This window comes from Manacus vitellinus, unplaced genomic scaffold (assembly GCF_001715985.3).
Source record: "Manacus vitellinus isolate BGI_N305 unplaced genomic scaffold, ASM171598v3 scaffold_0_pilon, whole genome shotgun sequence".
Classification (NCBI taxonomy): Eukaryota; Metazoa; Chordata; class Aves; order Passeriformes; family Pipridae; genus Manacus; species Manacus vitellinus.
Genome location: NW_021938789.1, coordinates 6,097,427 through 6,125,045, shown reverse-complemented (window position 1 = coordinate 6,125,045; position 27,619 = coordinate 6,097,427). Strand labels below are relative to the sequence as shown.

The following is a 27,619-nucleotide window of genomic DNA, read 5'->3' as shown; positions in this document are numbered from 1 at the left end:
TGCCTCAGTCAAAGGGAATTTTTTTTTTAAATAATCATGAATGCTCAATCCAGCCTACAGATATAATAATCACCCGTGGGAATGGGACTTAATATACCAATCTTCAAACATCATAGTCTCTCTCTCCACTGGCCATATCTGAAAGGCTAAGAAATATCACACAAATATTTCAGCCAACCAACTTCTGGAAATCCTGTAAATATTATTTAAAAAACATTTTCTGGACTATAATTGAAATGTTTACATTTTTCTAAATAAAAAAATTATATTTTCAAAATAAGGACACTTCCATCTCTGCAGTCACTATGATAATAATTAAACACATCTAACATAACCAAATCAGCAGACTTAGCCAGCAAACAAAGAAACCAAAAGTATCTTATGAGATATTGAAAATAAATATATTCCATATGCTTTAGAATATTTTATAATGGAGCCTTAAGCTATGGATGCAGTTCCATATGCACAAGGTGTATGACTATGACTATATGCAGATAAATATCTGGTTTATTTATCCTTGTAGGTAAACAAGTAGACCTCATAGCGGCAGTTCAGGGAAGATGGGTAAACAAAGAGAAAATAGAGTCAGACAAGGAAGCAGGCCAGATTATATTTCACATTCAATATTACTCACTTAAAAATAAAGGAAAAGTCGACAGAAAGGCAGAGATAGTAGTATAATCAATTGCACATTACACGAAAGCAAAAAGATACACTAATCCAAATGGCATCTTTCCCTCAGTTTTTCATTACTGCACTGTTCAAATAAAATAAAATACAAATACTTAAAGATATAAAATGTGAATGTAAATACCTCTAGAAATTAAAATTTATGGCTCTCCTAGCAACTGTGTCTCACACACTTACATATATGCAGTATTCTGCACGGTATTTGGTGCAGGCTTTTGTGCTTTCACAGCGACGAGGGTGAATTATGGTTGCTGTGGGAACTATATCTTTGAATTTCTTGACTTGTGCTATCATCTGAACTCAAATGTTACATTAACATAGGTAAGCACTTGCTGGTTTTCTCTACAAAAAGGAAAAAGGAACCTATGTGGATGGGTTACATATTTAACTATTCTTACCAAAGAAACAACACTTAGCTCCATGTCTGGAGAAGTACAGAGCTCTAATTACTGTCACCCTGTATACACAAAAAGTAAAACAGAGCCACATAAAACCTGGTAGTCAAATATGGCAGGGTACCTATAGAAATAGTACATGACAAGGTCATTAGAAGTTTGGGGGTTGCAATCCTCCTTTATTTGTTCAGCTTTGCAACCACATGGCTTGAACACATGCTTTCTTTCAGGCATTTGATAAGAGGAGATATATAAATATCTATATACACCTTTGTCAGATGCTTTGCAGCTTCTTTGTAGGTAAGTGATCTTTGCAAGTCTGACAGGGCTGCCACAGTCAGTATTGCCCAGCCCCAGTCAGCACAGGCATTGCTCTGGGTACTTTATGAACTTGCAGTAAAATAAAGCGGTTTCTGCCATACGAGTATTGAGGGCTGACATTTAGGTCACAAGCTGCTATAGAGACTCACCTCAGCATAGGAGAGAGAGAAAGCCTCTTACTGCTACTAGAGATGTCCTCTAGCAGAAGTGTTTTCTTTCATGGTAGAATCAAGAAGCTCAAACTTTGAAGTCAGTTTCCCTGACACAAAATATTCTAGTAACTGTTTCTCCACTGGTATATTTTATGTTTTGACATCATCAGGAAAAGCCAAGTCAAGTCCTTTAACTAACCTCTGTGTATTTTTGGAATTATTACTGAACAATTATGCCTCTAAAATCATCAGATATCGGAAATACCAAGTTAATATTGCGGTATTTTTAAATTTAAATAAATTTCAATGCACAATTGCTACTTCCAGAGGTCAACATAGGTATTACATTTTAAGTGAGATTTTTAATTAATTAATTTAATTAGGAGCATGAGAAGAGGGAGAAATCAAAAAGCAACATAAAGTCAAAGTTCCTAAGGCATGGTGGCACCTTTCTGAAGAAACATCAATGCACAGCTACACACCAAACACACTCAACAGACTCGCAAGGTCCCTTTAGCTTCCACTTAGGAAAGGTGGACATTCCACCAGGGCAAATGTTCTTGGGGAGAAAAAACTCTAAGAAACCCAGGAAAAGCAGTCAAAGGGAAACATGGCTGTAATGTGCTGGTTTAGAATAGAGGAAACAGCATGCACTGAAAGTAACAGCTTGCCAAGTTTAGGAACAAAAAACCTGCATGAAAAAAATCTCAAGGGAATAAAAGCCCACAATTTGAATTTTTTGTGTTGTAGTGCATAAAAAATAAGAATTATTCTTTTTTAAAATTTATTTTATCTACTTTGTCTATCATTATGAAGGACTGCAAGTTAGTGCTTCCTGCAAATAAACAAAATCTGAAGCACAGGGTATTTCCAAAATAAACAATCAACTTCAAAGCAGAGTTTACAATGCTAACACAAGAGCTTATTAGAGAACCTTCAAAAATATGAGTTATCCAACAGACAAAACCATATATTGATGAAAACGGGTCTGTATTAAAAATTTGAAAGATCATGACGATTCATCAGTAAGACATATTTAACAAGAAACCACCAAGTCTTGCAAGAATAACACTTCTACTTTGCATCTTTAAGTCTAGTAATAACATAGTTTATTCTGAGTATAAAGAAAAGGATTACTAATATAATTTGTATCTCCCAAAGAAATTGCATGCTATTTTTGTCTCAGGATTTCAAGACTCTACTAAATATGGTATTTAGTTATAGTAGTTGTGTGAAGTGGAAAGCCACATCACTAACAATGCAACCATGCTAAACAGTTTTACAACTCACTTTTGAATGACACGTGCCCCCTGTATGAATAGAATGTCAAATCAACAGCTTTGAAAGATTTATCATTACAGCAGGTAGCAATCTAGAGTTCCACCAACCAATACCAGGACCTAGGTAAATCATGCATTTTAAAACATGCCCAGAGAAGTCTGGTCTCCTTCCTCACTATCTGTACAAGTTTTAATAAGCACGTGATTTAATGTCTTCTCCAAGTACCTCATGGTTCTCTACTTTTATAGCCCACAAATGATATATTGACTCGCTATAAATTGCACCGCACTGCTAAGGAGATGAAAAAAAAAAAGAGAGCACATTAAAAAGCACATGGGTGTGTGCACATTAGTTTCGCCATTTTTTCATATATTTTGCTATTTTCAAAATATTTAGCTGTATGTGCTTACTGTGACAGAAGAACCACCCCTTACACAGAAAAAACACTACAATAGCCCAGAAGCCACCCCCATCTAACATGGACTTGCACTGAGGAAGGCCAGCCACCACAAAGTCTTTCCTGCGTGCTACAGAAAATATCTATTAAACATCTACAGCATGCTAGTCAAACATCTATGTTTAAAAAGACCCAACAGGTTCAGTAAAAGGGACTGCACTCATCATACCAACCAAAGATTTTAGGGCAGTATTCAAACACAATGTTTAAAGATAAACACTGAACCAATACTGAAAACTGAGGGAAATTAAAGATCTAAGTCTCTAACGGTGTCCTTAGAAATCAGCAAACTATGAACTGAGTGACCAAAAAGGCATCACATGAAATCTCTGAAGTCAACCTTAAAACAAAACAAACAAACAACAAACAAGTCCATGCAGGGTTTTAAAGGAGATTTTGTTAAGTTGAAGAAAACGTAATTTATGTGGCAGCTCCCTCTTCTGGATCACCAAACCCTGACAATTCAACTGAAATGGCAAGATGCAGAATCTGGCTAGTAAGCAGCACCTTTCACTATTTGGGGGTTTTGTCACATACCTTTAGGCAATTACAGACTTACAAAGATGTGAGCTACTGCCCATTCTTTTGAATAAGGAGTATATATCCAAGTAGCATACTGTGAGAGAAAGGCAGTTGAAATATCTGAATACTTCTAAGTCATTTTGGAATTTTTTCATCAAGCACTACCAAGACACAAAAGAAAAGATACTGACTTCTTCTTTGAATCTCTCCTCATTTTCACCATCATCATCATCATCATCATCATCATCATTGCCAGTCATCGCAAATGAAGATTTGGGAAAGGTCATTACCCTTCCAGCCTGCGCAGTGGATTTTTTAGGTGAGACACAGTGTGCGCTGGACTGAGCCCACCCTTTAATCCTGAGGTTCATCCGGGGTCGAGAGAGCTCAGACGGTGGCAGCGAGGTCCTCAGGACGTAGGTTTGTTTAGAGTGACCTTCTCTCAGATGGATGGCCTTACAGGGCTGACGAGCTCCATCTGCCCGGGGAAGTCCCCTGACTGGGAATCGAACCCAGGCTGCGGCGGTGAGAGTGCCTCATCCTAACCACTAGACCACCAGGGGGCCCCTCTCCTCATTTTATGCAGAAAAAAAAGGCATTTTACTGCATTATACAGAAAAGAACTGATTAATAAGAATATTAAAAACAGGTCACTTTCCCACTTATGTGGCCTGCAGTATGCCTTCTGAATTCATATTTGCACAAGATAAGTTTCTTGGTTGCAATTCTTGAAACGGAAGCACCTTACCTGCTTGAAATTTCTTTCAGCCTTGAAAAGCTCATACAGAGAAAAATCTACACAGTAGAAAAAACTTTTCTGTGCTTCAGCTGTTCAGACATTCTCCAAGACAGCTTGGGCCATTTCTGCAAACATTTATAAACTGGAAAGATCAGAAAATGAGTACTCTCTATCCCTATATAAAACTTAGCTCCTCAAAGGAACCCTAGCTTTCCAACTTGATCTATAATGGAAGAGGAGGCTTTGTGAAGACCTGGTGATTTTGCTGTATCTTGGCTGGAACAACAGGCAATTCTATGCTCTCTAAATTGTCCATCACTAATCAAGCTGAATGTCTGACTTCAATAAAAAAAATTTGTCTAAACAGCAAATTTGGGACCCAAACAAAATCCCTGTTTACTTCATCAGTGTAATTATTGACAAAATCATTACCTAAATTAAATTATTGCATATTTAATGAGAAAGAGAGCACATAAAAGATGTCCCTGTAAAATTCTGGAGTATGTAACTTGAAAGCATGATTTTTGACTTGCTAATAATTGCATAATCAGACATGCAACAGAGTGATTTCATCTTTCATGGTAAGTATACCAAGTGTCTCTTTAAGGATGTGGCCAACTGAAACACCCAAGGAAATTCTGATAATTCAACAATGTCCAAAACCAAAATTGCCAGAAGTTATTTGGATGGAACTGAAAGGATCATGTAAAATGGTAAGCCTTGTAGACATAGAAATAGTAAGATATTCAGAGAGAGAGTGCTAAGGTTTGCTGTGCAGGCACCTGCTGCAAATGGCAGACTTTCAATGACATAGAGGACAGACACCTTTGCCAAACTGTGCATCAGTCAGTGGACTGAGACCACCCACAACCCCCTTTGCAGAGAGAAAGGACAAAGGGAAACTAAAACCAACGCTGAGGAAACCAAGAGAAACCAGAAAACTGACTATGTAAGGGGCAGACTGGAAGGCAGTGCCCCACTAGACCTGCTGTTTAGGAGCAGAGCAGGGTTGGTAGAAGACGAGGTGGTCAGAGGCCATCTTGGGCATAACGACCAAGAAATGAGTTTTTGATTCTGTGAAGTAAGGGGGCCAACAAAACTTCTACCCTGGACTTCCAGAGGGCAGACTTTGGCCTGTCCAGAACACTGGTTCAGAGAGTCCCTTGGGAAACAGTCCTTAATAGCAGAGGGGTCCAGGAAGGCTGGCCATACTTTCAGAAGGAAATCTTAAAGGTGCAGGAGCAGGCTGTCCCTGTGTGCCAAAACACGAGCAGGTGGGGAAGAAGATCGGCCTGGCTGACCTTTCAGCCTGATCTTTCGCTGAAACTCAGGGGGGGGGAAAAAAAGAGAGTTTATGGCCTTTGGAAGGAGGGGCAGGCAACTCCGGAAGAGTACAAAGATGTCATTAGGTCATGTAGAGGGAAAATTAGGAAGACAAAAGCTCAGCTTGAACTCAATCTGGCCACTGCTGTGAAGGATAATAAAAAGTGGTTTCATAAATACATCAATAACAAAAGCAGTGCCAAGGAACATCCCCATCCTTTATTTGATGTGAGGCAGGGGGGAACATTGTCACCATGGATGAGGAAAAGGCTGAGGTATTTAATGCTGTCTTTGTCTCAGTCTTCAACAGGAAGACCAGTTATCCTCAGAGCAACCACACCTCTGAGGTGGTAGACAGGAATAAGGAGCAGAACAGACACCCTGCAATCCAGGAGGAAGTAGCTATGGACCTGCCTGCTGTGCCACTCAGACACTCACATGTCTATGGGACTGGATGTGATCCATGCAAGGGTACTGAGGGAGCTGGCTCAAGAGTTAGCCACGACACTCCATCATTTATCAGCATCCCTGGCTAAATGGAGGAGTCGCAGTTGACTGCAGGTTTGTCAATGCGATGCCTACAAGAACAGTAGGAAGGAGAATTTGGAGAACTACAAGCCTGTCAGCCTGACCTCAGTGCCGAGGAAGGTAATGAACAGATTGTCTGGAGTGACATCATGCAGCATATATGAGACAACTGGGGGATCAGGCCCAGGCAGCATGGATTTAGGAAAGGCAGTTCCTTCTTTACCAACCTGACCTCCTTTTATGACCAGGTGACCCACCTAGTGGATGAGAAAAAAGTTGTGGATGTCTCTACCTGGACTTCAGCAAAGCACTTGACATCATTTCCCCCCACAGCATTCTCCTGGAGAAACTGGCTGCTCATGGCTTGGACAGGTAGACTCTTCACTGGGTAAAAACGGTCAGATGTCCAGGCCCAGAGAGTGGTGGTGAATGGAGTTAAATCCAGCTGGTGGCTGGTCACCAGTGGTGTCCCCCAGGGCTCAGTACTGGGGCCAATCCTGTTTAATATCTTTATCAATGATGTGGACAAGGGGACTGAGCGCACCCTCTGTCAGTTCGCAGATGACACCAAGGTGGGTGGGAGTGTCGATCTGCTGGAGGGCAGGAAAGCTCTGCAGAGGGATCTGGACAGGCTGGATTGATGGGCTGAGGCCAACTGTATGACGTTCAACAAGGTCAAGTGCCAGGTCCTGTCCTTGGGTTACAACAACTCAAGGCACTGCTACAGGTTGCAGGCAGAGTGGTTGGAAAGCAAACCAGCAGAAAAAGGACCTGAGAGTGCTGGTTGACAGCACGTGAACATGAGCCAGCCTGTGCCCAGGTGGCTGAGGCAGCCAGTGCCATCCTGGCTTGTATCAGCAATAGCGTGGACAGCAGGACCTGGGAAGTGATGAGCACAGCTGAGGCTGCATCTCAAGTACTGTGTCCAGTTCTGGGCCCCCACAACAGGAAAGACATTGAGGTGTCAGAGCGTGTCCAGGGAAGAACAACAGAGCTGGTGAAGGGTCTGGAGCACAAGTCATATGAGGAAAAGCTGAGGGAGCTGAGGGTGTTTAGTCTAAAGAAAAGGAGGCTCAGGGGAGACCTTATCACTCTCTACAACTACTTGAACGGCTGTATCCAGGTGGGGGTTGGCCTCTTCTCCCAGGTAACAAGTGACAGGACAAGACGAAATGGCCTCAACCTGTGCCAAGAGAGGCTCAGGTTGGACATCAGGAAGAATTTCTTCACTGAAAGGGTGATTAAGCATTGAAATAGGTTGTCCAGAAGTGGTGGAATCACCATCCCTGGAGGTGTTCAAGGAACGACTGGATATGGTACTTAGCGTTATGGTTTAGCTGACACGGTGGTGTTCGGTCAAAGGTTGGACTCAACCAATTCTGTGATTTTGTGATTCTGTGACTAGAAAGTAAAAAGGTAACTGGCTGAAGAGCACATCCTGGCAACTCAGATGATGAAGGCCACAACTTATAGCGTTAAAGATCCAGAGTTAGTTAAATAAGTACAGCACATTAGAGGAGCGTGTGAAGTCCTTGAAAAGGGCAGGAAAATCTGAAAACTTTGTTAAAAAAAAATAGTCTGTTTTTCAAGCAGGAAGAAACAGCAACACCACTTTTCAGGTTACTGAAAAGGAGTTAATGTCTTCAGTCAGATATTTACAATACAAAATAATTAACATAGCATTAACAAGTACTTGTTTTATGATAAAATGACACTTAATGACTCGTAGGAGAAAACATCCATATTAAATTCCAACAGAAATACCATGTAAGCAAGGATTTTATTAATCATTGCAATTAAATCATCTCAATGTACTTAATTAAATTAATTCATTCCATAAATTCAAACCAACTCTTAATCAAAACACAAAATTACGAAACAAATAATAAATGTAAATAAGCCACTCACCTTTCCCTTTCATAACAAATACATATACTTTCCTGTGTTTCATTTTCATTCCATAAGCCTTTTTTATAGTAATCTACAAAAATATTTGAACAAAAGATTCTTACAAAACCCATGCTATGTATAAACAAAGGCTCCATAAACAACAGATAAAAATACCACAAAATGGACTAATGTAGGTAAGTATCACTAGAAGTAAAGCTATCCAAATAAATATAATTTCAATATACCTTAACCTTTCTTCTTTGTCTATCATGCTGAACTTTTCATATTGGAACAATGTCAAATTGTGCAGCAACAAACAGAAGTATAATCAAATACACACAATTTCTTGCAATGAGTCATTTACTGGATCTGGTCTTACACAGCCACAGACAATGTTATAAAGGAAGCAAAGCATGATGATAAGACTTTTCAGACAGAAGCCCTTTCCCTGTGCTGCAGCAGCTCTCAGGTGTCAGAGACAGTAAACCAACCAAACACCACTATAAGTAACTGTAAAATAAAGGAGGATGAAATACAGGGAGTTTCTGAATGTATAAACAGGGATGTATGAAACAGGACTGGAATAACTGTATTATACACATACATAGCATCAGAGGGTACATCAGGGTGATACAGCAAGCCCTGTGACACACCTTACAGTGCTGTATGCAAGCTGGCAGTGTCCTAAATGTATCCTGGGGTGACACAAGGGGTATATCAGCCCCTTCCAAGAATTTTGGTTTCTTTTGAACAAACACAGAATTGTGGTCTGCAGAAGAGATACTGTTCAGTACACTACATCTCCAAATTGGACAGCTGGAAGCCCAGAACTGTAAAGTACACCATCCAACTAAGACGTCACGGAAACACAACATCCATTCATGGTGATGATCCTTCAAAAGAAATGTTGGCAAACTGCAAAGTGTTAAGAAAAGAGCTGCTACCATGCCTTTTTATGAAAGACCAAGGAAAAATCAATTGTTTGGTTCAGCCACAAAAGCACTGGGATATGAAAGCATCTACAGATGGAGACTTCCTACTTAATTAGACCTTACTAATGAACACATGACTAACAAGGACATTACTTCAGTTGTAAGCTTGTGCAAGCACATTGCTTTCCATGGAATTCATGAAATAATAGAAAAGACAGTATTGAACCAAATCCAGACTTACTGTCTTTGATTGAAAATTACAGTAAACAAAAAGCAACTGGAGGTAAACCTGACAGTGATTAAATTTGTATTAATCAGCTCACAAGTCTTCTAGTTCCCTAAAATGCTACATTGTTCAAATGTATTTTTACAACAAAATAGTATATTACCAATTTCATAGTCTCAATAAATCTCTCTTCAAATTACTCAGAAATAAAAGAGAACATTAGAGCACCATAAGCTAAGTGAACAGGAACGTTCACATCACAATTCACAAGGCACTAATGCTAAAAGAGCTTTCAACCACTCGAGAGCATAAAGTTACAAAATAGATGAAAAGAAAATTTACACTGTAAACCAATCTCAAGTCTTTGATGAGGTAACTTTAATATGATTTTTGACTCGATCTTTTCATTAACCGTATAATCATTACTGAATGTAATGCTATCTAGAATAACATAATGCCAGCTTAGAGTTCACCTCATAAAATATTTCAAACATGCTTTAACTTACACGAAGTTTGAAAGAAGTTAATGTGATTTGGAACTTAAAGCAAAGGGTCTGGAATAAGCAGTCCTGTTAACAATCCACTAGATCATTTGGGCAAACAGCAAAAGACCTGACTTTTCAGAAGTCCCAGGGTACTATCTGCTTAATAGTTGACATTCAGCTTCTATAAAAATCACATCCTTAACTTTTATATTTAATTCTTCTAGCCTGTAAATGGATACTCTAATACTGTTCTTCATACAGCTTTTGTGAGCCTGCACTTAATGTGAGCAAAGTGCTTTGAGATCTTTAGCACGAATAAAATATATTTTACACTTAGACATTAATTACAGAAGTAGCAATATTTGAAATAGGATTTTGTTTCAAGGCAGCAAGACTAAATCAAACATGATTATCTTGGCTTTGATTGTGATATTTTACTTACTATGCTCTATTTTTCCTTGCATTTGAAATATGTAATTTCACTGTTCTGTTATGTAAATGAATGTTTTTCATCTAACGTATCTATTTTTGGAAAAAGAATAATTTTCTTTCCCAGGCTAAGACAGAAACGTTGCAGAACACAATTTTGAAGTCTAACTGACAGAGTACTGCAAGGTCATTGCAAGCATTCAATAGCAAAAGCAGCAAGGGATGCCCAGAAGACTCACTGAACTTAGAACATTAGTATGTAAAGGTTTAATCTACACAGATATCTATCTAGATACATAAACAACACAATAATATTTAATACAGATTAACTAGTCCTTCTGTCCTTCAGTTAGGTGATCCCAACCAATGCAGCTACAGTTACAAGTTGTGGCCTTTTTGAAAAGTAAAAAGAACTGGGATAAGGACAGGAAAAAACACTCGCATGCAAAAGAGGTCAAGTCACTGCCACCATGGACCTCTCTTTGAAATATTGTTTATTACTTCTGCAAAGTGTGTTGATTACACTGCTGTATGTGTTCTTAGATATCAGTGGCATTTAATGGACAACAATGTACTCAGGAAAATACATGTCATATTTATATATAATCCTATTAAAATAAACAGGGTTACTACCTGCAGATTACTTTGATTCTATAGTTTGTGTGATCAAATTACATTGCTTCAGTCTTCTTTTCTCTGAATTTCACATATTCCCATGCTGAGTAAAGAGAAAACATGTAATATTTATATTTAAGCCATGGAGAAAAATTAGGAATCCAAAAATTGCCAGCATTAAAGAGAACTGAAGTTAGGGTTAGCTAAGCAATTTAAAAAATTATGCCCCGTGCTAAAAGATGACCCAATAAATCAAAGGAATAAAGCACCTGTTGAGAAGAAAACATTATCATCTCAAAGCAGTGCTGAAACACTGGTATTTACCCAGACAAATGAGGTTAAGAAGCATATTCTACTCATTCAAATCTTTAAATTAAAGTAAATGCCAACCTAAAGCTTGTTTTCAGCATTCTGTGATGCCTAAGAAATGCTGTCATTCACTCATTACACTCCCTCACACGGATGTAATTTCCACCCCCACCTATCGTCATCACATCTGGTTTGGTATGCAATTTCACCAAAAAAACAGTCATGTAGGCACAAAATCACAACATCTTTTGAGAAATGCTTTAGTATGCAAGTTTGTGTAATTACACACACTATTAAGTACACCTTGAAATATAAACCACCATGGAATAATTGGGAGGAAAATCTTAGTCGAAAGCCTCAATAGAGCTATAGCTTATTATTAGTACACTTCTCCAAACAGCAAAGCACAAGACATAACAGAAGACTTCACATCCCAAAGAGTCACAGATAATAAAGTTGGAGGAGAATGCAAACAGGTAATCTTTCTACCTACCCCAAGGCAAGGTCTGTAGCTTTATCACTTCAATCTGTGTTTGTGAAACAAACCTTAAATATCTGAAATGAGTGAGAGTTCACTGTCTACCTACTTAATGTATTCCAGTGTTGAAAAGTTTCCCCTAACATGGAACCTGAACCCAATTTATTACAGTGTGCCACCCTCCTCAGTACTGGAAAGTTTTTCAGTCTAGTTGGACTTCTGATGCACTTAAAACAGTAAATACACTCTTCTCAGGAATACATAGCACCAGCAGAACAAAAGCATCAAGATGTGGTATTAGCTCCACTCAGCTCACTGAAAACAGACACTGAAAGAGGCTCATGGCACTGCACATTACACATCTGGCTTCATGGAAAATACACAGGTTCGCACCTAAGTCTCTGCATGTTCAAAACCATACATGGTTCGAAGACAGTGGGGAAACTTTCTTCCCTGGCACCCAAGGACTGTTCTTTCTCTGACCACAGAATATTAAAAAATATAACTTTCCAGCTTTCCTCTGTTTTGAAAGTTAAGGGGGTGAAAAAAGGCCAAAAAAGCTTTACGGCAGGTACTAAGCAGGCCATCTCGCACCAGCACCCACCCAGGCCAAGGCCAAGAGGGCTGATGCCACCTAGGCCACCAGATGCGAAACACTACTTTTCAAAACAAACAACAACAACAAAAAAATACAAAACAAAACAAAAAAAAAACCCAACCACAAACACCAGCCAAGACACTTTCACAAGGCCCGGAACACGCCAACCACCGGCGGGCATCCCGTGCCAGCCCACCTCCCCTCCTGTCCCGGGCACATTCGCCCCCTCCGGCGCCCCACAGCCCTGGGGCTGCCACGTGCTGCCAGTGTCTCTCTCCCACCAGGGATTCCCGTGTCTCCACACGCTGCCGGCCGGCACAGCGGGCGAGGGGCCGCGCCCCCCTCGGCACCTCCGTACTTACCGTCAGACACCTCGAACTCGGCTGCTCCATTGAGCTGGTAGAGGCACCAGTCAGCCGCGCTCTCGCCTGCGGGGCCGCCGGCTGGGCAGGAGGAAAGGCACAGTCAGTCGGGGCACCCAGAGCCGGCGGGGGGACTGGGCTTGAGGGAGGGAGAAGGGAAAGTGGGCGACGGGAGAGAGAGGCAGAGTGGGGAGGAGAGATGGAGGGAGCTGAGGAGGGAACAGAAGGATGAAAGGGGACAGAGAGTGCCGGGGGAGCGAGCGCGTTTCCAGATACCCTGCTTGTGGGACATGGGTGTTGCCCTCCGGAAGGCGCCCACTGCTCTGAACTGTTATTTGCTCTGCTCCCAACGCCCGTGGCTCGGGGCGCTTCCTCCTTCTCCCAGCGGAGCGGGCGCAGGCAGCCGCCGCTGCTCGGGGCGCTCAGGGAGCCGGGGGAGGGGAACGGGAAGGGAGGGAAGGCCCGCCGGAGCTCCCGGGCGGAGGCGGCGCAGCCCGCCAGGACCCGCCGCGCCCGGCACCGCCGCGGCTCCGATACAGGGTGGTCAGCGGCCCGCGGCCCGCCCCGGGTGGGATTGCGACGCCCCAGCCTGGGCCTGCCCCGGCCAGGAGAAATCCTCCCTAACCCTCCCGTCCAAGGAGAACCCTCCCGCCCTCCGTAACGGGAGATTTCTCCGTGCCGTCTGTCCCGGGACAACTCCTCCGTGCCGTCCGTCCCCGGGACCGACTCCCTTCCGTGCCGTCTGTCCGGGACGACTCCTCGTGCCCGTCCTGTCGCGGGACACTTCCTCGTGCCGTCGTCCGGCTGCCGGTTGGGAGCTCCCCCCGGGTGCCGCACGTGCCCGCGCTGCGGGCAGCCTGGCGCGCTTGTGCGCGTCCCGGTGCGCCCGAAGCCTGGACACACATCCCTGGGGAAGAGCACGCACCAGGGCCTCGCCAGTGGCACCCGTGCCAGCGGCCCTGCTGCTGCTCCCACCTCGCCACGCAAAGCACTGGGGGTTGAGTTGAGTGTCCCACGACATTCCGCTTACCAGCCCTAGTCCGTGTCGGCTATCTTACGGATAAAGGCTACAAATACTGTGTAAATTGTTGGGGTTTATATACACCGAAATCACTGCAAGGCAGGAGAGTGGTTTTCATCTGGCCCGCGAGGCCCTGTGATTCTGCAAACTGTCTTTACAGCCTTCCTGAGAGGTTGGTAAGAAAGCAAACCTGTTACCAAGTAAGCCCAAGTGCTCTGTGCAGTGACCTTTGCCTCCACTGGGAAATGGTTAGGGGAATGGCAAATTTTAAAACACTGAAATAGTCAGCTAGAGCTAAGTCATGTTAATAAACAGCTTTATTCTTACACATGTCCACCCCAAAAACATGACAGGAGGGAAATGTAAAGGTGCGTTAGTTGTTCTGTTAAGCAAGTGACTTTCTTGATACTTAAAACATTGTGACTGCTTAGCTTGTAGTTGGCAGCATCCTGCCAACATCGTCTGTCTTTTCAAGGTCACAGTGTCAGAAGCCCACATAGCACGGCTCATTACAAAGAGAGCAAACACACTTTGTATGGGCAAATGAGAAAACCTTAAGAAAGAATACAAGATGACTATTATCAAGCCAGACTATGAGATTAGGAGCCAACAAGAGGATAAAGTATCAATGTAGGCAGCTGTCATGGCATAGTTACACTGGCTCGTCCATCTACTTTTCGCTGTTTGTGAAATGGTATGGAAATGGCAAGGAAGAATTACTTTCGGCATAAATTCTACTTTACATACCTACATTTTCATCTGGCCCATCACCCATGTAGATCCACAAACCCTTTACAGCATCCCTGAGAGGTTAGTAAGAAAGCAAACCTGTTATCAAGTAAGCCTAAGTGCTCCGTGCAGTGACATTTGCTACATTCATCCCTTTTTGCAGCAAATGGAGACCCTCCTGATACCTTTAGGTGTGTAAACTGTGGGCACTTTGGTTAATGTTTCCTCAGAAAAGTATTCTGTTCAAATATTTATGTTCTTCTCCACTGCATCCAAGACAGAGTCACACTGTGGCCTTTGTGAAAGAGTAAGTAGGACAATTACAGTTTCTGAAGGAAATAGGCTTTAAGCAGGTTTTAAATGGGAGTAACATTCTGAAAATATTTTCAGCTATTCTGGAAGCAAAGCAAAACACCAACACTGGGAACTTCACCTAAATTACAAAGACCATAAAGCCTTCTGAGGAAAAAGAACATCAGTTGATTTAGACAGTGTGTGTATATATATCCCCGAGCCATATGTTTGCTGGATGTGCACTAGCATTCTTGGAACTGAAACAGTTTAAGCCAGTGATTTGAGGGAAAATAAAGTGTCATGGAGCTGTATGAAAGTAAAGCTTCATCCAGCTGCTTACAGTGATACTAACTGCCCCTAAAATTACCTGTAGACCTTTATTACTTTTCATGACAAAGTATTATCACAAATAAAATTAATCTTAGTATTCCACTGTTAGCCTCTTCTTCTTGCAGAAAACTCTAGATTCTTATATTAATTAGCAATCAAGGGCCCTTTTCTGGGAGAATCCATTCATATTAAATTTTTATGAAATGTGGCAATTTTATGCTGTTCAGCTTAATATGACCAACTTACATGGCACTTTTCATTCCAGACTTCAATAATTTACCAACTTTATATGTTCAAAAAATCACTGAAATTGGCATGTCATGCAGCACATGTGGTTTTTTCTTTGTAAAATGAGGGGATTGATACAAAATGAGTTTACAGTGTGTGATCAGTTTCTACAGGTATCTTGAATATTGAGAGGGGCTAATTTGCACCCAAGTGCCATCTAGTCCAGTAGGAATTAATCTTTTACTTTTATAAGTCTGTAGGTGGACACAAGCTATTTGTGATTGTTTCCTTCAGTCACAGAGAGATGACTGATTTTTCTAGGATTGGAATCTAGTAATGCTAAATCCACAGACAAACTGAATGCGGGAGCAGTTACCACCCTTCATCTGACGTCCTTTACTTTTGCACTATTGGAAATGAGCTAAGAGTTTGGTATGATATTTTGTGTCATTTCAGGATTGTAAGGTTGTTAAAAGCATATAATTTACTCAAATCAGAACTTAAGCAAGGTAGTTGATTTATACTATAGTGTGTTTTAAAGAATCAAAGTTTAAAAAATAGTGTAATCTATTTTGGCTTTCAATATCACAGTGATTTATTGGGCAGAAACAGGTGCAGCTGCAGAGAAAACTTCTGAGGAAACTGGACTACATTATACTATAGCATTTTTTAATTTTGTGTTCGATTTCTTTTTCCTTTTCACTAGGACTTTATGCAGAGAGAAGGGTCTACTTGTTGCTAGCACCAATGAAACACATGATAATACCAATTTAAATGGGATCAGAAGGTCAACGACATAGAATTTAATTTTGCTACAACTTCAAAACTTCAAAGAAGCAGACAGTAAACCGTAATGAACTTGAAATAAAGAATTTGCACTCAATTCAAAGGAATTTCCTAGATTTTAAAAAAAAATATATATGGATTTATAGATGTTCAAAATGCAGAACTTGGCCTCTCCCTGAGCAGTCCAGTGTTCCAAGAAAACCAGCTCCGGAATTTTCAGCGAGAGCCACCCGGGGGCTGCGGTTTCACCGGCCCTCCACCCCTGCTGTGGGGATGTCACACGCCCGCAGCGGAGACCCCCCCCTCGGGCCCCAAAATCCTCTCGTTTGACAGGAAACTCCCGCCGCCTACTTTATTTATTTATTTATTTATTTATTTCCAGGCGGGGAGGCGGTGCCGCGGGACGCGGAAGTGCGGCGGGGGCGCCGCGGCCGCCATGGCTCCCGAGCGCATCCCGCTCCTGCTCCCGCTCCTCATCCTCGCCCTCCTCCCGCGGGCCGGCGGCCGGGGCGACCTGCGGGCCTTCGTGGTCGCCCACAGCCACATGGACGTCGGCTGGATTTACACGGTGCAGGTCGGCCCGGGTTGAGAAGGCGGTGGGGTGGGTTTGCAGCGGCTGGGGCTGAGCCTCCCTGGGCGTCCTCGGGCAAGCAGAGCTGCCCGGACCGTGTAACGCGGGCCGCGGGCTCTGCCTGTTCCTGGAAAACACTCTGCGGAGAAACGCCTAAATCCCTGTAATGTGCAGCTCCCGCCCCGAGTGTGGCCTGGAGCGTGCTCCGTGCCCTGGTGTTTCGAGATCCTCCTTTGGAGGTTGTTCTAGGAGCCATGCCCTTGAATTCTGGGTTTGTCTGTGCCCGCGTTCTGCAGAATCCTGATGGATTTTTTTTTTTTAAGGGAAATCGTCAGTCTGTTTCATGGTACTTTGATTATTTGGCAGGTTTTCACGGTGCTTAGGTGGTAGAGTCATCATCCCTGGAGGTGTTTAAGAAGAGCCTGAATGTGGCACTTAATGCCATGGTGTAGTAGACGAGGTGGCGTTGGGTCAAAGGTTGGATTCAATGATCTCAGAGGTCTTTTCCAACCTAACTGATTTTGTGATTCTATGATCTTGTTATTAAGGCAAAACCCCGGGAAAACTTTGTCTTTTCTTGAGCAAGGAGAACAGGATGCCAGGTCCTCTATAGATGATGTGGGTTGGAGCCTGGTGCCGCTGAAGTGTAGTAGCAAACTTAATTTTTGCTAAATACATGACATGCAGAGCAAAATAAACCAGGTGGGGCATTGGTACCTTTGATATTTGTTAGTCAAAATCCTAAATCCTGAATCCTTTTTCATTAGTAGAATTTCTTTCATTTATGTGTGGAAGATGGAATACTTCACTCGCTAGAGGGAAATGGCAAGAGGCCTGACTAATAAAAAAGAGGTGATGGCTCACCCAGGAATCTCTGCTGTGCATATATTCTGTCTCCCCTTTTTAGGAAAGATTAGTGAATTTCTCCTTTAATATTTCAAACTCCTACTCAGAAATTGCATCAGAGAATACAAAACTAATTTTTATTTTGGATTGGTTAGTGGTCAAAGATCTCCAAAAGAAATGAAACACACATAATTTTTACTTTACTTCTTTTTTACAAGATGCATTTGCTTGAAGGCTCAGTTCCTCTCCTGTTAAATCTAAAGCATCAGCAATTCCTATAGTGAAAAACCACCGAGGTTACCTGTGGATCATTTCAAATCCTTCTGTAGTAAACTGAAACTTGAAGGTAACTCTGTAATAAAAATGTGATCCCAGCCTATTTAGTGGTTTTGGTTTGCATGTTGTTAATTGTCACTCATGACTGACAGCATACTGGTTTTTTTAGTGTTTTATTTTTCCATTTATAATGTGAAATATAAGCATTTTATTTATGATATCAGAACAGGAATCTTCACTGTGTGCTGGAAGTTATAGTACTGATGGAGAATTCCGGCATTGGATGTATAATAAAACTTTTTATTTTCCTCTCAAAGAAAGCTATCTGTTGCAATCAAGTAATAACAGTGGTACCATAATTTACGTGAGATGTGGCAACTCATTGATGGGTCTTAACCATATGGGTGAAAGACACCTCACCATTGTCTAGAATGCAGTACAAAACAATTTTTGCCTCTTGGTATAAGTTTAAAATCTGTATTTAAATAAGTAAAATCTGGGTCACAGCTAGTATCTGATGAGTATCTCATTAGCTGATAGAGGATATGAATTGGAAAGAAAAATTTTATTGTTGCTTGCAAGTATCCTGGTTTGTGAGAACAATTATTTTCAGTTACCACCCAGGCAACTGGAGTTTGTGAACTTTGTAGGACTGGGTAATATCTTACTGCTTAGTTCCAGTGTAGTTTGAGTCATAGTAAAGACTGACTAGCTTTAATCTCCAAAATACCTCAAGAAAATATTTTCAGGAGGTTACCACACAGAATATTTTAGTATTGTATTCAATTTGAAAAGTCCTTGTTCAGTCCTTAAAATATCATGTATTCCACTCAACTATTAAGAACTAAAATTGAGCCTGATGTTGTAATCCTTGTACGTATGCTTGAATTTTAGGATATATTGTTTGTAGCCAATTGCCAGTGAAAAATGAAAATTCATTAGTAATCACTTGCGTGTGTTGTGTTTGAATATTGCTAAAACTTAAAATCCTTAATTAAAATTTCACATTGTATTAAGCATCTAATCATAATCTTGAGTTTAAAAAACCCTTATAAGCCAATGGAGAAATCATTGAGGGAGTAATTATTTAGATAAGCACAGCAATATTTTAAGCCATTCCTCCTACACTCAAATGTTTTCCTTTTTCTAGTGACATGAGTGTTTTTACAAAGGTGGCTAAATTTCTGTTGTGGAAAGCAAGGGATTAGGAAAAGTTCATTTCTGATTTGGATTAGCTTATCTCCTTCTTATTTCAAAGGGTGATTTTCGTGTAGGAAATTTGCCTAAATATAAACTATGGATTCATGTTTTACATATCATGGCCATTAGTTTTTAGAGGGGTCAGAGGTCTGTGTGTCTGTCACTTTAAGATGTAAGTATTGTGCTGTGTGTTCTTAAGTACCAGCAGTTTAAGTAGAAAAGTGTTATGGTTAGTGTAAAATAAGTGTGCTATAACCTGCAGATTACTTTATTACAAGAAAAGACAGACATTTCAGGAAATCCTGGGATCTCGGCTGTTGTCTTTAGACATTCTGTATCACTTTGAAATTAAGTAAAAGGCATAAGACTGTATCTGGTCAGCAGAAGTTGTTCTGGCCAAGGTAAGTGTACATAAAATATCTCAAAAATTAATGTGATGTTGTTAATTTGATACCATATCATAGAATATAGCAGTGTGATGGTTATTTGATGGATACAGCTGTCATATTTGCATTCCAATAAAAGTCCGCAGGCCTTGTTCTGGAATAGAGGTGTCTTTAGGAGAGACATAGATGGGGTAGATGCACAAAATCTCACACTAGGTGTTTCTGCGTCAACAGTCAAACTCATTCTAAGATTCCTTTACCAGCTTGATTTTACTCTATCCTTAAACATCAAGCACATTACAGTTATTTTTCATAATAGTGTAATTTACAGTGTATGTATCACTGTATTGTACTGGCAACGCACACCCACAGCACAGAGTCATACTCGCTCTGAAGAAGCAATTCTGGTAATTCAGGCCGTCAAAAGAAGAGCAGGAATGGGAGAATAAAGTGTGCATGAGGGGTTTTAAACTCTGTTGGTGCAAAGTCTTACCATTCATGACATTGATTTAAGGTGAGTAATGAGGAACTGGGTAACCTGTTCCCAGTATGTCAAAAAGAAAGCCTGTATTAGTGTCCAGTGATCTTGGGAGAAGCGACACCATGATCTAGTCAGGTCCCCAGTCATGGGGATGTATTCTGGAACAGAAGGGCCAAAGGGCTGAACATAGTCAGAACTCAGTCTTTCTGAGGGTACAAAGGAAGTGTGCGGTAAATGTGAAGTTTTCAATCTCTCTGTTTTCAAGCCCAATGAGTGTTTAAAACAGCCCTTTTATTATAGGCAAAACAGGGCTTATTTACTTCTTTTTCTTCTTTTTTTTTCAGGAAAGTATGCATGCTTATGCAGCAAATGTCTATACAACTGTTGTAGAAGAGCTAATGAAAGGAAAAGAGCGCAAGTTTATTGCAGTGGAGCAGGAATTCTTTCGACTCTGGTGGGACTTGGTAGCCACAGATACACAGAAGCAGCAGGTAAACTGCACTAGAGCCATGCTTCCTGCTAACAAGGAATCCACACTCTTTTCAGGGGACAAATAGGAGCAAAGTACTTCAACATTTGCTTTTTGCCCAGGTCTTGTGCAAGCTGTCTCTGAATCTGGTACTTCGTATGAAAGGACCTTAATTCTAAAGGCAGTTGCAAGAGGTTAAGCCCCAGCTATAGATTAGAGCAGTAGGAGGTAGTAACCTTTGCACTGAAGACTTTTTAGACTTTACAGTTCTTGTTTCATTGGCAACTTACTTATCTGGGGGCATGCTAGTATAAGATGTGGGTGATTCTGAAAGAGGCTGCATCAATATCTGTTAAAACATCTGAAGCCTAACACTGCTGACAAGAAGGAACTGTTTTTTCTTTTCAGTTAAGTACTGCTCAAAAACCTGCCATTTGTAAACAAGGATACTGCAGCAAAGAGGTGACTGTGGATTCAATGGCACTGTGTTTTTTTTCTAGTGAAGACGTCATGAGGTTTTATTTGTCGCTTTTTCTTTCTTCTGGCCTGGAACAAACATACTGAAATCAAAGACTGGGCTGGTAACCTACAAGCTGGTTATGTCTTGCATTGCGATGCAGATGTTTGTTTTGGATCGTAAAACTGAAGGGCATACAGGTGCAGCTTCCCATAGGAACTTCCTCAGAACTCCATGGTGTGTTTTGTTACCAGGGTCCAGCCAACAGTAGCATGTTACTTGTAGTACTTCACATTTTGGTTCGTTTGAAGTTCTAGATGTTTAAAGCATTGTGTGAAAAAATCACCTCTTGTCTGGTTTTGGAGGGTTTTTTACATAGTCCTTCACTAAATTCTGAATCTTCTGTAATATTCAGTATTTCAGTAACAGCTTACAGCCTGCATGCAGCTGATCTTTGCATGAGAGATTTTGCTGGGTTTAGGCAGTTTGCTGGTTTTGTGTGGGCACTTGACCCATACTTACCTGTTGCAGAACGATTTTCTTTTTTTTTTTTTTAAATTGGTAAACTATACTGTAAGTCTGGGGTGGGGAAGAAAATAGCATAGGAAGTGCTTTCTACAGGGAATATGTCATGCTGCTATAACTAAAATAAAAAGTCAGAGCCCATGTTTCTAATGTCTATTCTTGCTATTATGTGGAATCCACAGGAATACATTAGTGTCACATTTGACCTCAGTAGTGCAAAACTAGTACTTATGATTCAGCCCTTAATTTCTTAGCCTAATTATTTATAATTGTTGCTTTTACGCATTTTATAGTCAGTTCTCGAGTTATTTTATGGTTGCTTCTCTGAAAAATAAAATGGTTAAAAACAAATTCCTCTAGAACCTGTGTGTCTAACATTGAATCTCTAATTTAAATTAGAGCTGTGATGCTTGCACATAAATGACATGTTTTTAACATTAGCAAGTTGCAAATATTGGTCCCTGAAATTAGGTCACTGGTTACTGTCCTGCTTTTTCCACTTGAACTCTAGCAGTAATGATTTTTTATAGTACCAGCACTCTGGTTTTAATTTTCCCTCTTTTTTTTTTTTTTTAACTTAGTGGTTTCCTTGGAATACAGGATTTAATTCTAGTTTCTTTTGAAGTTTCTGCTTTGGATTGGAACAATAGCATTAAAAACTAAGAAAAGGTACAGCTTGGGTACAGAAGCTGGTTTTGCAATTCAGACAAGAGAATATGTAGGAGTGAAATGTACTGCAGCAGTATTCAGCCAGATATGGATGTTGTAGTTCTCAGTACATGTTATTTCCACAGTATTTTCTTGTATAAACTATTCTTACCTCCTTACCCTTGTTTGATGTCTGGCTTCTTTAACTAGGGAAAAAAAAAGATGTGTAGCCACTTCTGTGTGGTTTGTAGACATGAATTGATGTAAGGACTGTAATATTGTCCCAAGGGTCACAGATATGTTCTAACCTGCTGCTTATAGTACCACTGTATCTGTTTTTTCCATTCCTCCTTCCTTTTGCCCTGTTCTGGTCAGAAACAGTGCTTGTCCTTACAGATACTGTTTTCTTACCCCACCTCCTTTTTTTCTTTGATGGAGTGTTAGATATTATTCAATTCCTTGAAGTATTTTTCTTGTGTTTTCACCCTCTCAGTGGTTCCACAAAGTTTACATTAAAGAAATGTTTCTGTGGCCCAAAATTTGGATCAGAGGTATATTTTGGACATCCATCCAAATGGGGAATAATAATCACAGATTCTTTTCATGTAGGTCAGGGCCAGTTCTGTGCTGACACCAGATATCAGTTATCTGGTCTCCCAGCATGCTAATCAGTCACCACAGTCAGCTGGAACTAATTTAGGAATGCTGAGCCCTGAAGCGTTTTCACAACATTGTGAAGGAGAGAAATGATTATAATCAAAATTGACAATCTGGCATCCTATCTTAGCAGACACTGAATGTTCCTGGGGAAATAAACATAATAGCTCTGGAACTGGCATCCTATGACAGATTTAAAAAAAAAAGGTGGGGATTAAAATCCATATTTATATAAACTTAATTTTTGGAAGTCTGGGATATCTCTCAATTTGTAGTGAAGTAACTATAATAAAAACAGAAGACTCCGTAAGACTTTTAGAAAGGGACAGAGACTACTCCTTCCTCCCTCCAAACACCACCCCCTACTTCATCCAGCATTTGCTGAAAGTTATACTTGTCAGCATACCTGTTGTTTCTAGTAGTTGAAATTTAAGAACAAACAACCCCCAAACAAAACCAAACAAAATGAAACCCAACCAAACAAACAAACAAAAAGAATAAACCCCCAAAACAACCCACGAAGAAAAACCACCCAAAGTTGACGGTTTTTAAACTTGGAAAAAGAGACCAGAAACGCAGGTCAGCAATGGGTTTATCAGGCAGGCAAACCCGTGGAATTCCTATTTCTTCATAAAGCATTCTGTCTGTCACAAGTTGAGCAACTTGTCTGTGCTCCAAAGGCAAGATAGATGCACACAGATTAGAAGAGCTATGTATGTGATGACACACTGTCTCTCTCCTGGATCCCACAGATCTCAGTCTCCAACTGAAGGAAACCTTGGAAGCCTGAATATTGTTGCATGCCTGGGATTCTGTTGCTGCTTGCAGGGGGTTGCATGTTGTTCCCTCATCCAGCCACCCAATACCTTCCCTAAGCTAAGAAGGACACAGCAGACAAGACTGTAGGCTGCTGCCAGTGCGGTGTATGGGGACGAGTCTGGTGTTTAGACAGTATAAAAAGGCACAGTGAGAGCCCTACTGAGAAACATGAAAAGGTCAGTGTGTAGTTGGCAGTGCATCCTTTGTATCTGCTACCTAGTTTCAGTGCAAGCTGGGTAAATCAGTGCACTGTGCAACGCATTAATATGCTTTTTTCCTCCTCCTTGTTCTCCTTTTGATAGCACTCAGTACAGACAGCCTTTTATCCCACTTTTGGTCCTGGATGCAGTCTTGACAAGTGTTGTGTCTGGGTAATGTGCTGTGATCTGAAATGAATTTGCAGCCTTTCTGGATAAGACTGAAATGATGTTTATGTTCTGTGTCTTAATTTCAATATTATAGGTCCATCAGTTGCTTCGGGAGGGACGACTGGAATTTGTCATTGGAGGACAAGTGATGCATGATGAAGCTGTGACACTAATTGATGATCAAATTTTACAGTTGACGGGTATCATATTTGCATTTAACTTTTATTTTTCGTTGTTATGACCTTGGAGGTTTTGTTTTTCATTTTTTCCACCTCAAAAATTGCTATTATTTTCTTACTCTTTAAGAACTGATGAAAGATCTCATATTTTTTACTTGCTGGTGGGTTATTTGTATAAAAATCTTGGCTTTAAAAAAAAATAAAAACCATGACAGTTCTGCAGCAAGCAGAAGGGTTACCAAAAGCTGTTTTGTCAGTTATAAACTCGTTTGGAGCAGAGGCATTTTGTGTGTGTGTGTGTGTGTGTGTGTGTGTGTGTGTGTGTTTGAGAGCTTAAGCTCCTGGGAAGATAGTTATGGTGAAATTGAGGGTATGAAACACTCTGCATGAAAATATTTGGTAGCAATTCAGAGTGTGAGCAGGTTGTATTGTTCAGGCAAAGTTTTCTGCATAATGGGAGCCATGGAATGTCATTGAAGTCATCTGAAATTAGTTGAAGGACTTGCTTGATGAAGAAACCCCCATTTGTGATCATGGTCATCAGCTTCTGTTAGAAGGTGCATATTTCCAAGAGATGCACTATTTCCCATTTTAATCTCCCAGCTTCTGCATCCAGTCATTTGTGTGTTATACCTGGCCATCTGATGGTTTAGGAAGTCTTTTAGCACACAGGTTTATCTGGTTAATGAAAAAATGAACAAGATAAATCATGCCACCACTGTGCTATAGATGTCTGTAACGTGCCGTGAGGGAGTAGCAGGGAGGGGATGTATTAGCACCAGCTGCCATGGCTGATATAAACCCTGCCCATTTCAGGGCTACACTCTGTGCAGCTTTCTACATGGAAGAGTAAAGGGCCAGGAAACACTTCTGTTATTTTCTGAATCTGCACAGCACCACTGGCCTTGTTCCTTGCTTTATCAAGAACACGAGATTAGCAGCTGCTTCTGCATCTCAGTGAGACACCACATCACACTCTGGCCAAGAGGAAAGGAGGAGATGAACTACTGCAAACACAGCTTTCTTTCATTGGAGTTAGCTGAAAAAGACGTTATTTCTAATTTAATATTTCATTCTGTGTATAAACATATTAAAAAAAAAAAAGAAAATTTGAGTTTGGTAACTTAGAAGAACTTGGAACAGAAGTATTAATATATTTTAAAATTCTCATTTTTTTTTCCCCTGAAAGCACTCTGCTCAATTTGAGCACACATGAAAAAAAAGTATCCTTGCATTGTGTGGAGTTCAAGTTGAGAAGACAGAGCCAGTGCAGATATTTAGGGTCTGCATTTCATGTCTTCTTCTGTCTGTCCAACCAGCTGTGTTTTGGAAGAGCCTGGCAAACTCTGCTTCAGATGCGCTTCCATTATGAGAGTTAAAATAAACACATTGTGAATATTTTCCCTACAGAAGACATTAACCATTGGAAAGATGAAGTGAAAAGAGGCCTTGCAACCTCACTTGTTCAAATGTGATATTAAAGTTTGAACAGGAGTTAGTCCAAAATGGGGAAAGATATGATTGTGTTTTCAAATAGTTCTGAGCATAATTCTGTAACTATGAAATTAGGATCTGCAGGGGGGATTTTTTGTGTGTTTGCTTGGCTGGTTGGTTTGTTTTGGGTTGGGTTTTGTTTGTCCGTTTGCTTTGGGGGGAGTTGTTGTTTGTTTGTTGGGAGGGTTGTTTTGGTTTTGTGGTGCTTTTTGGGGGGTGGATGGGGTGTTTTATGGTGAGGATTCTAGTCCAAAATATTGGAGTTCCAAATAAAACCTACTGCTTTGCTGTTTGTTTTACTTTCATCTGAGTGATTTTTTTTCTGAGTTTATTGTATTATCTGGTCTTTCTAGTTTGGGGGTTTCTTTTTTCAAAACTCATTTCTATACAAAATTAAATAACATTAGTTGTAAATAACATCTTGTATCAAGATTGCTGTTAACCTTTGGCTTTTTTCTTTTTATACGACTGAGGATTGTATTCATTCTAGTTTTGTTTGCTGGATGGCTTGCTTCCTTCTCCCTTTTTCACTGATATGACATTGAAATTTTCTGAGAATGGGTTTTATGATTTGAGCAAACATAAATTAACCCCCAGTTTGTTGTTTTCATGCAGACTCCAACCTCGCTATCAGCCTTAACTTAATCTGTATCTAAGCACTTTTTCCCAGACCTGTCTCTAATCATAATTCCTTTTTGTTATTCATCGTTTATAATGTTGATGAGTTATATTAGGCATAGCAAAACAAGTATTGTCAGTGTGACACTTTTTCCTGTGAATCATTAAATTCCTGAAAAATTGAATGCTTTGGAAAACAGCAACAAAGAGCTATTCTTTAAGTGCTTATCTGTAACACTAAATGCCTATTAAATTTATAAAATTAACTTTGAAAAGTATTCCTAACCTAAACAAATTTTGCTTTGCAGAAGGCCATGGATTTTTGTATGAAACTTTTGGATTCAGGCCTCAGTTTTCTTGGCATGTTGATCCTTTTGGAGCTTCAGCTACAACACCAACTCTTTTTGCTCTGGCTGGTTTTAATGCTCATCTTGTTTCTCGGATTGATTATGATCTGAAGGCTGACATGCAGAAAAACAAGGTAAAAATAGCCGTAGGACTGAAACCATTGCCAGACTCTCCTTCCAGTAATCTAAACCATGACATTAAGATAAACATCTCTGAGATCTGTGCAAGAAAATGCAGGTATTTCTTCTCTAAAAGTGACATGCTGACTGCCTGTGGTTATGGTGAAACATACTGAATCTGTGTTATATGGTCAAGTAATATCTTCATGACTTCTGATCTGCAATGAAATGTAGTCTAGCCTGAAGAAGACACAGAATGTGGGCAGTTGGGCAAGTCTAAGTGGGCATTGAATTAGGAGTGTTGGAACCAGAGTTATCTAAAATAAGTTTCATTTCCCTGAGAAAATCTTGGATCTGTCAGTTTTTACTTGAACTGTCTTAAAGTGTAGTGTGTATGTTTGGACATGGTGTTGTCAGGCTTGGAACATTTATTTGTACCTGTAAAATTAGTAATACTGGGTCAGTTAGAGTTGCAGCTATTCATGATTTTGCTGAATTCAGTTTTTGTTTCATGTTCCACCTTTTCATATCACAAGTGCTTCTCTTTTCATATCACAACGTTGAACCCTGATCTGTCATCCGTTTTACTCGCTATGTTATGTGAAAATAAGGGGCTTTCACTACTGTGATCTGGGCATTAGGCTGTTTTTATGAATCTTGGGTAAAACTCAAGTGTCTCTGAAGAAGACAATAGAATTCCTGTTGAATTTGGTGAAGCAGGGACCTATCACCTTTTGTTTGAAGTGAAGTGCAATACTTCCTTTCTGCTAAAATCTTTTATGAGCTTTTGACAATCTTTGCCCAGCTAATTTTTTTTCTGACACTTCACAGTCTGAAGGCTTCCAAAACTGTAAAAACTCCATTTCAGTTGATTAAACATTGATTTCCAGTGACTACAGTGCAATCAGACCACATCTGGATCTCTCTCCTAGCCTATGGGTGTCTACCTTCCACTGTAAAAAGTGAGCTGTGATGGCTGTGATAAGTCAGGCTTACATCTGGATTTTAGAATGCTGTCAGTGTGCTGCTTCCTCTCCT

General features: G+C 40.5%; 2 protein-coding genes across 7 annotated transcripts in view; one reads left to right on the top strand and one right to left on the bottom strand.

The window, feature by feature from the left end:
* The window catches only part of PPP2R2C (protein phosphatase 2 regulatory subunit Bgamma), a 192,239-nt gene extending 179,080 nt beyond the window's left edge, over window positions 1-13,159 (bottom strand). For 3 of the 5 annotated variants that reach the window (XM_029961866.1, XM_018089137.3, XM_018089167.3), the window contains exon 1: window positions 12,733-12,813. Coding sequence is in view for 2 of the 5 variants with exons in the window: in XM_029961852.1 (XP_029817712.1) it covers window positions 12,733-12,813; window positions 13,009-13,024 (97 nt within the window). In the remaining 3 variants the exon portion in view is untranslated. Of the gene's footprint in view, window positions 1-12,732; window positions 12,814-13,008 lie in introns of those variants that run through there. The other 2 variants (XM_029961852.1, XM_018089109.3) reach the window with 1 other exon arrangement.
* Window positions 13,160-16,534: 3,375 nt separating this feature from the next.
* MAN2B2 (mannosidase alpha class 2B member 2) overlaps window positions 16,535-27,619 on the top strand; it is a 30,243-nt gene continuing 19,158 nt past the window's right edge. For both annotated transcript variants that reach the window (XM_018089099.2, XM_018089093.2), the window contains exons 1-4: window positions 16,535-16,694; window positions 20,225-20,371; window positions 23,918-24,023; window positions 26,423-26,595. In XM_018089099.2, the coding sequence (XP_017944588.1) occupies window positions 16,557-16,694; window positions 20,225-20,371; window positions 23,918-24,023; window positions 26,423-26,595 (564 nt within the window). In that variant the 5' untranslated portion in view covers window positions 16,535-16,556. The remainder of the gene's footprint in view (window positions 16,695-20,224; window positions 20,372-23,917; window positions 24,024-26,422; window positions 26,596-27,619) is intronic.